The sequence below is a fragment of the Microtus pennsylvanicus genome, chromosome X, assembly GCF_037038515.1.
Source record: "Microtus pennsylvanicus isolate mMicPen1 chromosome X, mMicPen1.hap1, whole genome shotgun sequence".
Classification (NCBI taxonomy): Eukaryota; Metazoa; Chordata; class Mammalia; order Rodentia; family Cricetidae; genus Microtus; species Microtus pennsylvanicus.
In genome coordinates this window covers 113,430,910-113,448,078 of record NC_134601.1, presented here as the reverse complement: position 1 = coordinate 113,448,078, position 17,169 = coordinate 113,430,910, and the positions used below count along the sequence as shown (strand labels likewise).

The 17,169-nt window shown below is 41.5% G+C and overlaps 1 protein-coding gene across 1 annotated transcript in view; it reads right to left on the bottom strand.

Annotated features, from left to right (window-relative positions):
* The window catches only part of Smpx (small muscle protein X-linked), a 45,953-nt gene that overhangs the window by 21,519 nt on the left and 7,265 nt on the right, over positions 1-17,169 (bottom strand). Inside the window, exons 3-4 of the mRNA XM_075957133.1 lie at positions 7,557-7,643; positions 2,001-2,151 (exon numbers count right to left, since the gene is read on the bottom strand). Coding sequence (XP_075813248.1) covers positions 2,017-2,151; positions 7,557-7,643 — 222 coding nt within the window. The 3' untranslated portion in view covers positions 2,001-2,016. The remainder of the gene's footprint in view (positions 1-2,000; positions 2,152-7,556; positions 7,644-17,169) is intronic.

The window sequence follows — 17,169 nt, the reverse complement described above, 5'->3', positions numbered from 1 at the left end:
TCGATCTCAGAATGTTTTCTCTCTAGAGTTTTGTCAGCGCCAGGGTTTTCAATTGCTGCTCTCTTGTTCCTTTGCCTAATTGTAGAATTTTTAGGTTTTACCCCTCTAAATCATTTCTCTTCTTGTAATTGCTGTAGTGTTGCCACCGTAATATTTCCATTGTTCCTCTCTGATGTTTTGTCCCCGTCCAGGTCCCTGAGCTTTATACTGTGGCCATGAAATATAATTTGTTTCATTCTCACCCCTTCCTTCCGTTTTATAATGGGGCTAAGACACTACATGTTGTCATTTTACTTTAACTCAAAACAGATTCTAAGATGAGCATCATGATACATTTCTCCTATCCCAGTACTTGATACGATGAGGCGTGAGGATAGTAAGTTTGAGGCCAACCAAAGCAATATAGTGAGAATCTGTCTTAATTTTTTTAAAAAAAAAGAGGAGAGGAGAGGAGGGGGGTCAAGGGAAGGTAGGTGGCCAACTCCTCTCTTCTCTAGGAAATCTTTTCAACCAAACTAGTTTGAAAATATCTGTAGAAGGTCTATGTAAGTATGCCATAAATGACGTCAGGACAACCCAATGGACTGCCTCACAAACATCCTGTTAGTGCTATCTAGAAAGTCAATATTCAACTCCAGTGCGAGAAGACTGTGTGCAATCAATATGTATGGTGTGGTGAGATGTGGGACTTAAAGCAGTCTGACAAGTAGATAACTGGCAGAATCAGTTTCCCTAGGACTCACTCCAAGAATGAAAGTCAGCAGGGCGGAATGAAGGTCAGCCGGGCAGTGGTGGCGCACGCCTTTAATCCCAGCACTCTGGAGGCAGATAGGTGGATCTTTGTGAGTTTGAGGCCAGCCTGGCATACAAGAGCTAATTCCAGGACAATGAGGGCTGTTACACAGAGAAACCCTGTCTCAAAAAAAAAATTGAAGGTGATAATTCAGTATTATGAAGCTTATAAGAAACATAGGAGCCAAGCATAGTGGCCCATGCCTCTAATTCCAGCACTAGAGTGGCTGAGGTAGGAGGATTGCCATGAGTTTGAGGCTAGCCTAGGTTGCAGAGAGTTACAGCCCAGCTTCAGCTTTGAATTAAGACCCTGTCTTGGGGGGGGGGGAGTGGATATAATGTTCTTTACATAGTGGCAAGTGACGAATATTACTGCAATCCACAAGTCTTGATTAAAGGGATGGATAAATGAATGACTGGACAGCCAATGAGACAAAATGCCTATTGCATGTTCCCATGCAGATTCCCTCCAGACTTGTGTTTAAGGGATGGAGAAGGTCATGTCCGGTGTTTAATACTGCTGGTAAAGGACAGGTTTGCTCCTAGCATCTCCTAGGAGAAAGAGCCATGACTTGGTGAACCCATCTGTTGGCAGAATTTTCTATTCCAGTTAATAGGAACCAGATCTGCAGACAGACAGTTGGTTGTGTTCTTACAAGGGGATCATTACTGAACAATTAAAATGAAAATAAGTATTTTAAGTGCCTTGTTGGAACAGCCTGCACAGCTTTGAACCTACTCTTTTTACGTCTGACCCAGGGCTTCTTGGTCTGCCTCACACATATTCTGGTGATTTCTTTTCTTTTTTTCTTTTCTGTCTGTCTGTCTGTCTTTCTTTCTTTTTTGACGCCCGAATACGCAGAGTGTTGCCTCCTCTCACTTCCAAATCTGCACAGCTACTTGTTTGTCAGATCCTCTTGCCAAAGCAATAGTTCATTGTTCTTTATGGTATATAATAGGGAAAAACATGTGCCACGACCTGCCCTCACCTAACTTCAACCTCCCCTAACTAGAAGAATGGTCAGAAAGAGACCAATGGGCAAACAGCCCCACTAGTTCTCCAAGCAGTAATGGAATAAGACAAACCCAAAGGCATGGCTTTCCCTGCAAACCATACACAAAATGCTGTCTCCATTGAACGCTCCTCGTGGAGCTTCCTCCTCTTGATAATGGTCATTTTCAGATAAAGAGACTAGTTTTCCACTCACCTTTTCCCCCTTTGAACTACTGTTCCGTTTTGGGGACATATTTCAGTTCACTTTTAATATTCTGGATCTCCGATAGATTGACAGCAGGTCCTGGGAGTTTCTTTGCTCCAGGAATTGGCTTCTTCTCTTCCTCCGAAGTGGGAGGAGCCCCCTGAACAAAAAGGAGAGAAACCAAAATCCAGGATATTTCATCTCTCTGGCTCATGGCATAGAGCAGGAAAACACATATCAAAAGAGAACGTCAGAGTGTGATTCTAGCATGGGGACTTTCTCCTTAGAGTTTCAACAAAATCCCTGCAATTCGTACCTGTTTCAGATAGCCTTAGAGTTTCAACAAAATCCCTGCAATTCGTACCTGTTTCAGATAGCCTTAGAGTTTCAACAAAATCCCTGCAATTCGTACCTGTTTCAGATAGCCTTAGAGTTTCAACAAAATCCCTGCAATTCGTACCTGTTTCAGATAGCCTTAGAGTTTCAACAAAATCCCTGCAATTTGTACAGAACTGTGAAATAATGTAAGGGGGAAAGTCCTTTCCATATGTCTGAGGACACATTAAGCAATAGTTGAGTGTCTGGTAACTAATAAACACTGCCAACAGTTAGAAGGGGCTGAGCTTCTCACGAAAGCATATTCTAAAAGCGACTCTGGTTTAGTATCATACCATCCTCAGACACCTGATGGCAGAAATCTGTAAAAAGTCAGCGCACAACTAGCCCCAATGAGTCCAGGAGTCTGCAAAAGTTTGCTCAGAGTATGGTGCCTGTCAGCCTTTTGTCCTATGGTTCCTTTAGGAAACAAGCTCAGAAGGAAAGAAAACATCTCTGAATATGGGAGGGAAGGCCAGAGGCCAACCTTTGCCTGCTGCTTTGAATAGTTTCAATTTCATATCATCAAAGGAATCTCAGTTCTAGGGAGGGACATACAGCCTTTTCTTTTTGTGTGTGGCTCCTCGAGTACCTGAGGACAGAGGCTCGAATGTATACTTGATGCTTTGTATTTAACTGGTTTATCCCATAATCAACCTACACCTCTATGTGTGTGCACCTAGCACATACAGAAAAGGACTATAAAGCATTGCGATCAGCTACTGTGTGTAGCTCCATCTAGTTACAAGAGACGAAAACTGCATGCTAAGCCTGTTCTTCCTACTTGCCTGAAAGGAAGATATTGGAGAACATTTGATCACCCTAACAGCCAAGGTATCATCCCTTGGATCAGATTACTTCAGGGGTAACTGAGTGACTGCCCTAACTCCTTGTCAGTAAAATCCATCCATCTCCATGCAGAGGTCACATTTACCAGATCTGCTGGCAACAAATGATTGAGTAGAGCAGCATCCCTAAAGTGATGGCATACGTGGCAGACAGGAACTCCACCCGGGAGAAATTTAGGGGGGAGAGCTGGGCTTCGAGTCACACTGAGGTCTGTATTTCTCCCACCAAGCCCTTCTGTCTTCTTCCCCTGCATCTAGGCCTCAGCAACTCTCCTGTACAAGTGTTTCCCCTAATAAATACTTTGTACCTTAAATGTCTATTTGTTAGAAAACTCCAACTAATATAGTTCCCCGTGCAGAACTGTCCATAGCTCCATCTGCTCAACCAAGAATTGGGTAAACCAATTGTGTGTGTGTGTGTGTGTGTGTGTGTGTGTGTGTGTGTGTGTGTGTGTGTGTGTGTGAAGGATAAGAAACTGCGTATTTGCCTCCCATGGAGACAGTGTTAAAGCTAATAGTCCAGGTCTAGTGCCTGCCTGTGTCTCCTTCTCGAATGGGTTAGCACCTAGAGGAAGAATGTCCAAGCTTCCCCGAACTCTGACAAATCACTAGGTGGATGTGTCCCTTATAGATATGTTTTTAAATTGTTTATTGGGGAGGATGAGTAGGCATAAAAGAGTGAGGTGTTATTCCTCTTGTAAGGGCTAACGGGACTTCCTGTAGTTATTTTCTGTGTAGTTGGTACAGTGCTGATTAAACAGCTAATATGTCACCCCCACGAAATGATAAAGTAACTCGATGAGGATGTATCTGTTGCAAATCCCTGGGAGATAATGTTTCCATAGGTCCAGGCACAGAGCCGTAAGCCTGGTTTCCGTTCTCCACACAAACACATCCATCACTTACAAGTGTTGATACACAAAAGGTCATTAAAACTGTAAAACACCCACTTGAAGAAGCAGGTATTCCAGACTGTTGTTTGCTGGGCTTTCGGGAAGGGATTTTTAACAAGGCTATAAAGGGTTGCTTCTTCTTCTTTAATATGCATAGCAGTGAAGTGAAAAACGCTTCAGCACTGAGAAATGCTCCTATGGTTGGAGGTGGGCAAATCTTAAAGAAGCGCAAAGAGAAAAATGTTTCCAGATCCTTCTGCTAAGTTCCTAGGTAAGTCGTCTCCACTGCTGGCACATTTAACACAAACAGCCAATATCTATGCTTATGTGTCTGGGCCGGATTTATAAGGTGAACTTACACAGACTAATAAAGGAATATTTAATGCTAGGCATCTTCCTTACATTATTAATACCTCAATGGACTGGGGTTTTTTTTCATTTTTTATTAAGATAAGGCTTGACATTTGATTTAGTGAGGTGGCATAGAATGGAAATTGTCATGATTAAGAATGCGATAGTATGATATTATTCAGGATGCATTTTTATATTGAAGTTCTACCACCTTTAAAAACATAATGGAAATCATATTCCTCTACTTCTGTGAACTTATTATAAGAATTACAGTAAACTAGAGCATGAATAAAGAGGCTTCTACTTGAATAATGAAGGATATCTCAAGCCAGCAGACAGCTAGAGGCTATTGATTCTTCCATACAACCAAAGAGAGTATGAGGGAAACCTTACCAACCCCAGCGACATCCCCCACTTCGGTGAGAGCTCTGTGAAGGGAAGTGTCTGTCTGCCTTGAGGATCACAGAGGAGTTGCCAAATGCTGCAGCATGGAGAAGCCTTTCCAGGCTACCCCATCCCTGCCATTCTTTACTACCAGATACCCTCCTGAGTTTTTCCCAAGGCTCTTACTAACGCTATAGAGCTTGGCTTACTCATTCAAGTTCAAAACTAAAAACTCACTGCTATCAGCAAACACTACTAGCTGTTCTAAGTGCATGTGCTAAATTATTTAATTCTCACGCCAACGCTACACATTTGCTTTTATCCCTACCTCACCACTGAGACTGAGGTATGGAAAATAAAACATTGCTCAAAGCCTCAGAACTCGTAAGTGATGAGACTAGAATTAAATAGTATGTTTGGATCTTGGGAAGGGACAAGATAAAAAGGAAATATTGAAAAGAAAGTCCCAATGTGTAACATAATGAGGATAATGATATTTGAGTTAAAGAGTGAATGGGAGACTTAAAAATAGCTCACCAGAACCCTCGGATTACTTCAAACAAGCAACTGCTTTTCTTGTGCAAAAGGATTTGGATAGAAGACCCATGGGACCCCGTGCATGCTTATGTCTACCAAGCCAAGTATAGAAGGTGCAATCCACGTTTGTAGGCAAGGCAAAGGGCTGGTCAGAAGCCACGGGTACACAAGAGACAGCCAGCGGTCACAGACCTTATCAGAGAGCCAATGACTCCGGGTCTGTTTTTAATGGGATGCAACCCTTTGTGCACTTCTTAGAGGATGTCAAGATCCAAATACCTTCTGAGTTTACCTGGGGTTCTAGCTAGCTAGGATAGAGGTGAGCTGTTCTGGTTGCTGATGGTGTGCTACAAATCACATATTCTACTATAATTCTGTTAGCATGGAGCTCAGCAACAAATCTTCAGTCTCTGATTGTGAACAATTCTTAGTTTGCAAATACAGATTCACTAATAAATGTGGATATGGGAGGAATTGTGAATTCACATTCAAGTTCCTCACTCGTTATAATGCCACTGAAGGTAGCTGGGGCCTCAAGTCAGCCCACAGAAATCCTATTTAATGCACCTTGTAGCTATGACAAAATACCCAAATACCCTTGTGACGTTTCTCTGGGAAAATTATTCAGAGGCCCAAGTCAGAATTTGAGCCATGATGTCACTTCTTCCCTCAAACCCCACAAGCCCTAAAAGTCCCTGCTTGTATTGGATAAGGAACAGCCTTAGCTCTCTGCTCTACCCGTTGAACCCCAAGATCGAGGAGTGGCACAATGCATAGACCACCTCTACAGTCTCGGGATCTCTGTGAATATCTCCTTCTCTCTACCCTGGGAGGAATATCAACCGGCCATTTGAACACATGAGTGCTTAGAAAGCATACTGTTACAAACCAAATGATATAGGCCCTTGGTAGTTTTATACAATGTGTCTAAACCATCAAATTAGGGACAAGAACAGACTGATAGACAAGTGCTTCCCTAGCGTCCTAACTGAGAGGCTCGTGTTGTGCAGGGAAGAACCCAATGCTGCCCGCTCCACTGATGGAAGAGAAGACCTGAGCCCGGCACAGCTGTGGTATCAGCCAGTTTCACGGAGAAAAGGACCAAGCTACTTTCTGACTATTTGTTGTCATAGTGACAGAGAGCTTAAAAGAAAGGTGAGGAAGAAAAAATGTCCAATAGCAAATTAATGGAGGCGAGGACAGAGTGCCATGGTCATCCCTTTAAACTCCCCATGCCTCTCTCTCTTAAAAGCAGAACAGGAGCTCTGGAGTCTTTCATTAACATTGGATAACCGGGGAGATTTCTAAAGAACTGCGTATTCAGTTTATACTGTGTCCTTTCTTTCACTCATTCATTCCTGACAGCAACCCTCTGAGGGATGGAGGAGACCCTGTTTGACTAACCCAAACTCATGCACTTGACCCAAGTCCCAGACAGAATTAGTAGCTGAAATTTCAAAATTTGGTAATTTTATTCAAATACTCCCCCTTCTTACTCAAAAAAAAAATCTCTTGATCAGAGGCTAAAGCCGAGGAGGTAAGATCATGATCAGGAAAATGCATATCATTTTAGGAAAGTTTGAGGCAGTGGGCCAGATATAAAAGCCATAAAAATCCTTACCCTTTAAAATGCTCTGATTTTTGTACTAATGAAATCATCTAAACCTTTAATCCCACCTCCCTCAGGAGGGCACTTGTTTCTGCTTGCTGCATTTGTTCATTTTCGTCTCTATTGCATGATATCTGAATTGGGCAGGGAGTAGAGAACAGGGAAATTCAAGGAGGGAGACTAGACAGACTCCCTTGGAAAGCCTTCTTTTCAAAGGAAGATCAAGATGACTGAACTTGAAAGTAACTTAATGTGCTTTCTTACTGGGCTCTCATTGAGGTTACTCTCCCCTCAGAAGCCACACCACACACAGCCTGCTCCGTTTAATCATAGACCCTAAATAAAAACTTACCAAGCAAGAGACTAGCGCTAACCCCGAAGCACCTGTGTACAAAATCAGTCAGCAACTGAAGTCAAGCTTGGCATCTTCAAACAACTTTGTCAGACACTTAACACTGGCTGAAATGGAAAGAAGGCCCAGAATGTCCCTGCTAACTGAGAAACCTCGCCTCTGGGAAGACTCTGGAAGAACCAGGCCTTGCTTATCTCTTTTAGCTATCTTCCTCACCTCCTCTGCTTCAGGAGTGCACTCTTTCCTTCTGGGGGGCTGACCAGCTCCTGGTCGGAAGGCTCCCATTGGAATATTGATATTTGCCTAAAAGAGAAAATGGGAAATTTAGCTTAAGAATAGGAAGAAATTGCAGTGACATTCTAAGACAGCAATCATCGTGAGGAAAACGCTTCTGAAAAGTACATCCTCAGTGCTTTTTATCTAAGGAAAATTGCTGTAACAACAGCACAAAAATATGCAACAGAAAATTTCCCTTCCATTTATTACACCTTCCTGTATTCATCCTTGTATCTCTGCAGTGATTTTATAATTCCTTACTGGATGGAAGAATTTTTGAAGACAGTCTGTTCTGGCCGTTGCCCTCCTGTGGCGCATATTATTTTTCCCCTTTCGGTGATGAGGAATTTGCACATAATGATAGCAAAGTGGCAAAGAGCATCCACAGAAGCGATACCACATTTAGTCCTTCATCAGTTTCCTTTCTATGTACAGTGATGAGGATGCTTTCACATTTCCTGAGGCTCTACCTCCTTCCTGTAGCATCCTGGCACTGTTCTGGTAGCACCTCAGGCCTCTGAGTGGATGTTCTTCTAGCTTCTCCCCAACACTATCATGTGTGGGACAGTAAAGAAAAAGAACAGAGCTATAAAATCAATTCCTTTTTTTAATAAAAATTCAATTATTATCCTTTATTCAAATAAAATACTAATCTCCTTCAGTAGCAAGCATAAAATACCTTCTTGTAAACATGAACTACTTCAAACACTAAAATACGTAAGAATATGTTGACACACTAATTTGAGCTTGAGAAGATAGTATGTAAATTTAAATTTTACCCATATTTCTCCAGACATCAAAAGGTGAAAAGATTTAACACATACCAAAAATGTCTTCAAACAGTGGTATCACTCAAATAAAACATGTTTTAAACAGTTTTAAAAACTAGAATGCACTTTTCCACTGCAGATAAAATGTTGCTTTAGAAGTAATTGGATATATGGGCTTTAAAAGGTTAAATTTCATGTTGATATGAGTGAAAACGATGCCAAAGCAAAAGAAGCAAAATGTGTTTGCTGACTTTTGACACAGTGGATGATTTGGGTACCACCCCAAATGAAATGAAGAAGAACATTTGGAGGACCTGGTATATGCTCTCTCGCCAGGGTAATGATTAACCTATAGCAGAGGAAATAGCCAGTGTCATTGCTCACATGATGTGGCCTCCAAGGAGAGCGGGTTTGCAAACTCTCCCTTGTGCTAGAATAACGCTTATCCCACAGAAAGGAAACAAATTACAAAGTGTTAGCGGCAAATAGCAAGAACGGTACATCATTTTGATTCCAAGAATTATTTTTTATCATCATGTATCATAAGAGAGACACATAAGATGGAGTGAAAGATGGATCTCATGGCCTAGAAAATATGGAGCAAATGTTTATCAATCTCAAGAGATCATAATTTTACTCTGTGGCCCAGGCTGGCCTCAAACTCCTACACTCAAGTGATCCTTCAGCTTCGGCTTCTCCAATAATTGGAATTTCAGGAAGGCATCATCTCTCCAGGTCATCTCACAATTTCAATTGGCACAATTCCTTTGTTTTGATTGTGCCATTGATGCTATTCACTAGGGGTGTGTCTCAGCGATAGAATGCCCACTCAGGACGCCTGAGACTCTCAATTAGATCCAGCACCACAAAGAGGCAAAACTGAATAAAATTCAGGAACAGTATTTCACCTTTGACAGTATTTAGGTTGAATGACATACATCAGGCTTGAAATAAGACCAAAACAATGTGAACAGACTCGGAGAAGATGATCTATATTGGACCAACAGACTACTTTCTCCACTACAATTTGGATGAAAGAAGAAAAGGGTCAAGTCAGTAACTATTTGAGAGAAGATTAATAAATTAAAATTTCAGTTAGAGCCATGTGTGGTGGCACAGGCCTGAAATACTAGCACTTGGTGGCTGAGTCAAAAGGATTGTGAGTTTGGAACCATCCTGGGCTACAAAGAAAGACCCTCAACTCCCCTATCCTGAAAAAGAAGTTTATTTAGAGTGCCACATTCAACCCATTTATTATGAATCTATAGAAGATATCTTCCTGGTAGTTAAAATCCTGTTTCTGGAAGATTTGGCTTTTAAGTCATTTGATCAAGCTCTGTAATCAAATGTAGTTTTCAGAAAGGAGACATGCAAAGGTGATGTTATGGGGTGACATCATTTTCTTATTTGAAGATTAATTCTAGAACCTCTTGTAGCCCTTCCATAGGTGGTTTCAAAGAGTGAAGCAGAGCTGGTAGTTGCTATAGATTCTTTCTAATTGTAAAAGAGATAGCTGTCCTGCGCCTCGGTATCCACATTTGTAGTAGAAATAATGGGCTCCTTCATGATTTTTAACCATAGAACCCTTCCTTCAAGTAAAACAATGCAGGGATATCTAAAATACGAGATAGTATTCATCAAAGAAGCTTCTCTTTGCCACAGACAGAGGCCATTACAGAAAAGCACAAGTAGTCAAAACGCAGAGGACAACTGATCATAGGGTGTCCAGTTCTTACCGATACATCTACAATACGACGCCTGCACCTAAGGCTCAGATATCACAAAGGAGAGTGAAGAAAGTTTGTAAGAGCCAAAGGACCAGGAAATCTGCTGTTAGGTTGTATCTCTTAGAGATGGCAGGGAAGCTTCGTGCAGGATACCTCAGCAATATGGCTGTCTAAAGAAAACCTAAACAAGGACAACACCAATAGCCATGCTAACACTGAAGGAAATCTCAGAGTCCCAGCCCTAGACAAATGACTACAGGCAAGTAAGGAATCTCAGACTGGGGGAAATAGTCTTCCCTAAGAATGAGCTCCCTAGTTGGTTATGTGATACCAACTGCCCAGCCCTGAAATTATATATATATATATATATATATATATATATATATATATATATATACAAGTAACACTAAACTGGACTCAACCAGCTATATTTATATATTTATAGATATACAACAACAGCAATTAAAGAACAAACGCCATGGATTTGAGGGGGATCAAAGGTTGAAGAGAGGAGAGGAAAGGAGAGAAATTATGTAATTACATTTGAATTTCAAAAAATTAAAACACATATTACCTAATGAAAGGTTAAGTGCAAAACAGGCAGACAAGGAGGGTTCATAACCTTTTCTTCACAACACTCAGCCTTGTGGAGTTAAGACCATCAGCTTTTATTTTGAAATACCATTGCATTGATGCTGTATGGCTAAATGGATAAAATGCAAAAGAAAGAACTGGTGCATCTTTGATAAATATAATAATTTTTAAATTATGGAACATAGACAGTGCATTGAAGATGATAAAACTGGTCTTTCTTTAAGAAATAAATGTTCAAGTGGCCAGAGAAGGTATAATAGGATTTAATAAAAGCTGATATTCTTATTTTTAAAAAAAAGATCATCATCTTTGTTTGACTGATAAACAGATTAAACCTCAAAGAGTTTGGAGTTTATGATCAAGGTCACATAAACAGTACAACAAACAAAGGCCAGATTGCCAAAGCAAACTCTTTGAGTTAACCTTTCCGCTGTACCAATCTAGTCTCCTAAGAGTTCTTTTCCCTTGGCTAAAGTTAGCTCTAACCAGCTCTAAAATCGCAGGCGTACTCCAAGAGTGACCTTTGAAAAGGAGAACACAAAAGGCATACTTCTAGAATAGATGCCAAACCCAAAGCTGCATTGAAAAATGAGCCATTAACTCGGTGGCATGACACTTTTTCTTCTTGAAGGCATCACTCAAGAAATCAGGAACCTAAATGGGTTTTGAGAACAGCAAATATTGATGGGAATGAAAGCAGCCTGAAACCATGTTGAGCGTCCAATCACCCCTGTGCATCAATAGGGGAGTGTAAGAGGAATGCTTTGTCAACTGTGCCATGCACTACACTAGTAATAAGATAATTAAAGAGGCTTCATTATTATAATTGTAGGGCAGTGATATCTGAGTGACAAATTATAGGCTACATTAGAGCCAGAGGAAAAAAATCCTTATAACTTGAATTTGGTGGGAAAATGTAGACCTGTAGATCATTCTTTTATTTGTCATCCAGAAAATTGGGTTACATTCTTGCCTTTTCACTGCCCCACTCTATGGCTAAATATAAATAAAATACCTTTTCAATCACTCAGTACTTCCATCTGCAAACTGGGTGTGGTGTTTGCTCTTCAAATTGTGTATAATGCAAGCTAAACTTTTTTGAACTTTTTATTTTTTTTCAACATAATATTTTTATTGATTCTTTGGGGATTTCACATCATATACCCCCATCACGTTTGCTTTCCAGTACGTCCCTGCTCATACCTCCTCCCACCCTTGTGACCTTCCCCCAGCATAAAAATGTGCAGTTTATGTTAGATATATACCCACTGGACCATGGTCAAACTCTCAGTGGCCTTTTCCTTAAATAGAACTGAGTTGTTCCTCTGCCACACACCGGCCAAAAGCCATCTATTGTGGAGGGCAACACTTAGCATCCTATCACAGTTTTTACGAGTTCTCTTCCATGGCTTCCTATTTCGGCTGTTACTATTTCCTTTGTTGGTGTGGGCAGGGAGGGGGAGGTTCGGGTAGAGGAAGGGATCATCACGGAAGTCATCCATGTCCTTATTTCTCCTCTGAGCATCTGCACTCATCGATATCATTGTCAAAGCATGAATCATGGTCTCCACACCGTTTCTGGTGTCAGCACAGATCACAAACAGGGCTCATGGTTGAACCAGGGCCACGGACTTAGACAAGGCCTCCAGATTCAGCCAGGGACAATGGGCAATCAATTTGCCTTCAAGCTGCAGCATAGATCATGGACATCTGGTTGGCTTTCAGTGACAACACAGGCCAAGGGTATCAACACAGACCCCAGATGCAGTAAGACCATGGACCCCTGGTCTTACTGTGGCCAGGTCTGTATTGATTTATGTGACCATGCTATCACCAAAGCTCACACAGACGTCTGTGATCTGTACTACAGTCTGAAGCCATGTTGATATTCGTGGGCAACTCTACCATGGGGAGGGGGAGCACACTGATGTGGATGACCTGTGCTGCCACCTGGGCCACAGTGATGTCAAAACCCATGCTGCCACTGTAAGCTATAGTTTCGGGTTTTTGTTTCTTGAGACAGGGTTTACTCTGTGTACCCCTGACTGTTCTGGAACTCACAATGTAGACCAGGCTAGCCTTGAACTCAGAGATCCACTTGCCCCTGCATCCCGAGTGCTGGAATTAAAGGCATGCACCACCACCACCTGGCTAGCTATAGTTTTTTTTTTATAATAGAACAAACAAACACAGAAAAGGCTTGACATGAATAAACCAAAATGAATATTAAGGTGTGAATTTATGTACAATCTCTATAAGTCCAAAGGAAGAGGGTCCTTGGGATTTTTGTTTCCTTTTGCAATGCGACTCTTATTTCTTTTATGTTTGTTTCTTTCTTTCTTTTGTTTTTCGAAACAGAGTTGTTCTTGTGTGCTCCTGGCTGTGCTGGAACTTGCTCTGTTGACCAGGCTGGCCTCAAACTCAGAGATTCCCTGCCTCTGCCCCCCGAGAGCTGGGACTAAAGGTGTGTGCCACCACCTCCAAGCTTGCTACTCTTATTCCTTGTTCCTTTCTGAAGTTTATGCATGTCACATATCTTGAAATATGCCCCTGATGCAGTAGACCTGGGTCATCACCTTCCGAAGCCATACATAATTGGTTACATTCTACAAATTGGGAATGGAAAAAAATCTAACAGGTCATTCTGGCTAGAGCAGGATACTGTTTCCTGATATAAGACCTATCTGATGTGAATTTAATACTGCCCTTGATCTCACCAGGTGAAGAAAAGTAGAAAGAATTCCCTGTAAGTTAACTCCACCACTCCCTTAATTATTTGTATTGTTCTCCTTCCTTGGCTCTAGGCTTTGAGCCAGGAGGATTCTGGAAACAATATTCCCCCCTGAGTCGTGACTTACAGTGGGTTGACATCTTCTTTCCCCAATGGGTTAGATCTTGATAGCTGCTGCTCACAGGATTCTGGCAATTTCTACTAAACCTCATTCCACGGCCACTGATCTATCCACCCCTCCTTTCTCGTCCCCCACTCACTAGCTCGTTTACAGAAACTACTGTGATTTATCTGAACATTGTGTGTTTTGCAAGGACTCCCACACTCACTGATTCTATCTTTCGCTTTCAAATGTCCCAGCACGTCCTGCCAGTATCAGTGGCCTCCTGCGTGCCATTCTCCTGCGGCAGACAGGAAATCCTGTCGGTTTAGATATTTCAGAATTTCTTTCGGCTCTGTCCTGTTCTCGGGCTTTGGCCTTCTCTCCATGAAGTACAACATGGCACTGTGAGGTTTATGGCATCTTTGCTGAAGAGGTGCAGAAAGAAGTGTGCTTTTAGACTAGAAAATGAGATAATTTTTTTTTTTTGCTATATTAGCCTAAACTAAGCGGAGAGAAGAAACCCACCTCTACCAACTAGAAGACAGTTGATAGGCTTTAAAATAAAATTCTCCAGCTGTAGAATGCAGAAAGGCCTAGGGACTTTTGAAATGTGGAATTGATTCAAAACACCAAACTTTCCCACTCAACAGTTTCGAGAAACTCCCACGCAGCCACTGCTCTTCACCCATACTGTTTCATTCTGCAAGGGCTCCACCCAAACACTCTGTTCTCAACATTTCTTGTTCTCTTCAGTAATTTCCTGCGTGACTCAACAGTAATCTCATCAGCCATGGTAAAGCAGCTTTCAAGAATGTCCCGTACAGCTCTGAAGACAGTGTGCAGAAGTGCTCGGGGAAGCGGGCTGTGTTTCTGGAACACTCGTAAATTCAAACCATGACATCTTGTAGTCAGGGTATGACTACTTGCCTCATGTCACAATGTTGGAGCCTTCATCAAAGCATCAGAGAGCATTGGCTGGAGAAACACCAAACCCACTTGGGAGTTAGACTGCTATATTCAAGTTCTTGTTGCACTTTAAAGAAACCAGCATTGGAAATCATAAACCGCATGTTTATGTTTATGGTTTATGTGAGAAAGAAACAATATATCTATGATCAAAGAAAAGGGCTTGCCTCAAGAGTAAAACAAACATCAAATGAAAGTCAACTTTTTGTTTTAAACTTAAGAAAATATGAAGGAAAGTATGTGTCCTTGTTAAGATTTTGAGCTTAATCAATGATTAGCTGACCAGCCATGCAGGTTGGTAGTCTGCTCCTTTGTAGTAAGGACTGCCATACACTTGGAATCCTTTTCTTAAACTGGAAATCCAACCCAGGAAAAACAATCTACAAGACCTGTCTATACACAGCCTTTGCTTTGACAGAAGCTGCTTTCTGCTTCCACGGGGCCTTAATGCCCTGGGCTATAGAAAGTAAGAGAGCTATGATAACGGGTGGGTAAAATAAAGAAGTACTAAAATGTGTGGTGTGGAAATATTCCATTCTGCATGTGGAATGCATAACAAGGGAACCTTTCCCATAATAAGGTACCACACGTCCCTAACAAGGCAGGGCTCAGACAATCATTCCTTTGAATGTGTGATAAAGGGCTTAGATTTAGGATCACATGAAGCTTGATTAAGTCAGTTAAGCCAGAGGCATTACAGTGGCCATACTTGCTTATATTTCAAGACCACATTCATCATGGAATTATTTTTCTTTGTGCTTTTCACTTCAAACCAACTTGCTTTTAATATGATTGTAAGTGGCTATCAGCATCTTCATTCCAAAGACAGCATTTATGAATGTGAGTTGAATTCTTTAAGAGAAAAACATAAGTCATCCATGAAAAAGTATTACATCTCAGGTGACCTTGGCACTTGTGGTTTTATCCTTGAAACGATCCACAGTCATTCATCTCTATATAAAGGGTGGAGAAAATTAGCAATAAGACCATAGGACACTGAATCTTAGGATCACAGTAAATGCCTGAGTCATGTGACTCAGCCCTAGGTAATCCCTAGGGACATCAGTTAATTTTTCCAATCCTAACTGGTGATGGATGAAAGTTACACTGCACTGCAGCAGGTACACAACTGTTGAATCACTGTAACTAATGTTGTCATACAAAAGCTAAGCCCTAAAAGCTATTCACAAGAGATTCATGGGCTATTAGAGACTGGCCGGGCTCTTAAAGGTCATTTCGCACAACATCTTCTAGTTACAAACCATGAGGACCATTCTAGTCAAATCACATAGCACAGCCACAACCAGGGCGTCAGACACGTTTCTAGTTAGTCATGACATGCTTAGATCTCAAGGGAGAGAACAAGTATCAGAAAGAATGGATCAATGTCAACCCGGAGATGACTGGTTCTGTGTGAGCTGAAGCCCTGGAGAGGCCTGTGAGGACTCCCAAAATTGGTGTGCTCAGGAGGGCCAGAAGAGGCAGCCAATGGTTGTGGTATCATTTGGTCTCATTAGAGAAAGCCACTGCACAGATGGCTGACGGCATTAGATTTCTCAGCAGTTCTAACTTTCCCTGCCACCTGTCATGTCACATCCCTTCAACTGAAGGGAACAGACCCAGTGTACAGAGTGTGCTGATGTCGCCTTGGTTGCAGCTCCGTTACAATCAACAATGGGATTGTCAAATTGCAATCCACAGGACAAATGCAACCCCCCACTTCAATTTTAAACAAGGATCAGGAAACAGGCACATTCATACACTTAGGGCCCTGTTGCTGCTTCAGGGAATAAGAGCAGACATGACAGTTGAAGCCGACCAAATAGTTCAAAATCTAATATATTTTAGTGTCTATCTGGTCCTTTCTAGAAAATGTTTTGCCAACATCTAATAGAGAACTTTACAAACGCCTTGAAGAGTTCTCTGTAGTCTTGGGAAAAGTCAACTGGTTTCTTGGGATAGTTCAATGGTCATCTTCAGCAAACATGAAAGATATGTTTGACATGAAAGATAACCTACCTTCTATAAGGATGAACTGAAGTCTAACCTCCCTGTTACTCTGGCACATTGGGGGAAATGGAGTTCCTTACAAGGCATAGACCGAAGACGTATCTTTAAATGGGTGTGTGTACGAGAAGTCAGGGATTTGTCATAAACTGTCTAGCTTATTCATTGTAACAGACCCTGTTATGTAGTAGTACTTGTTCCTATTTCCATGGGAAAGTAAACTAAGGACAATTAAAGTCACAGAGGTTTGTTAACTACTTGACTCTATATTTTCTGCCCTACGCTTAAAATTGCCTCCTATGAGAAGCAGTTCACAGTGGCTCCAGTCAGTCAGCCCAGATGAAATAGAGATCTCAATCTAAGCTATTAGAAATTTACACTGTAAATCACTGTTCTGCAAGACTGCTCAGGGAAAAGTTGAAAATGCTCGGAGAGCTCTATCTTCATGAGAAGAATTAGATGCTGTTAAGAAGTAATAAACTCTGAAAAAGTTTCCCAAACAGTTATGAAAACTCCTTTTATTGTTTGGTTGTTGTTTTGGTTTGGTTTTTCAAGAAAGGACTTCTCTGTGTAGCCCTGGCTGCCCTGAATTTCACTCTGTAGACCAGGCTAGTCTCAAACTCAGAGATCTGCCTGCCTCTGCCTCCAGAATACT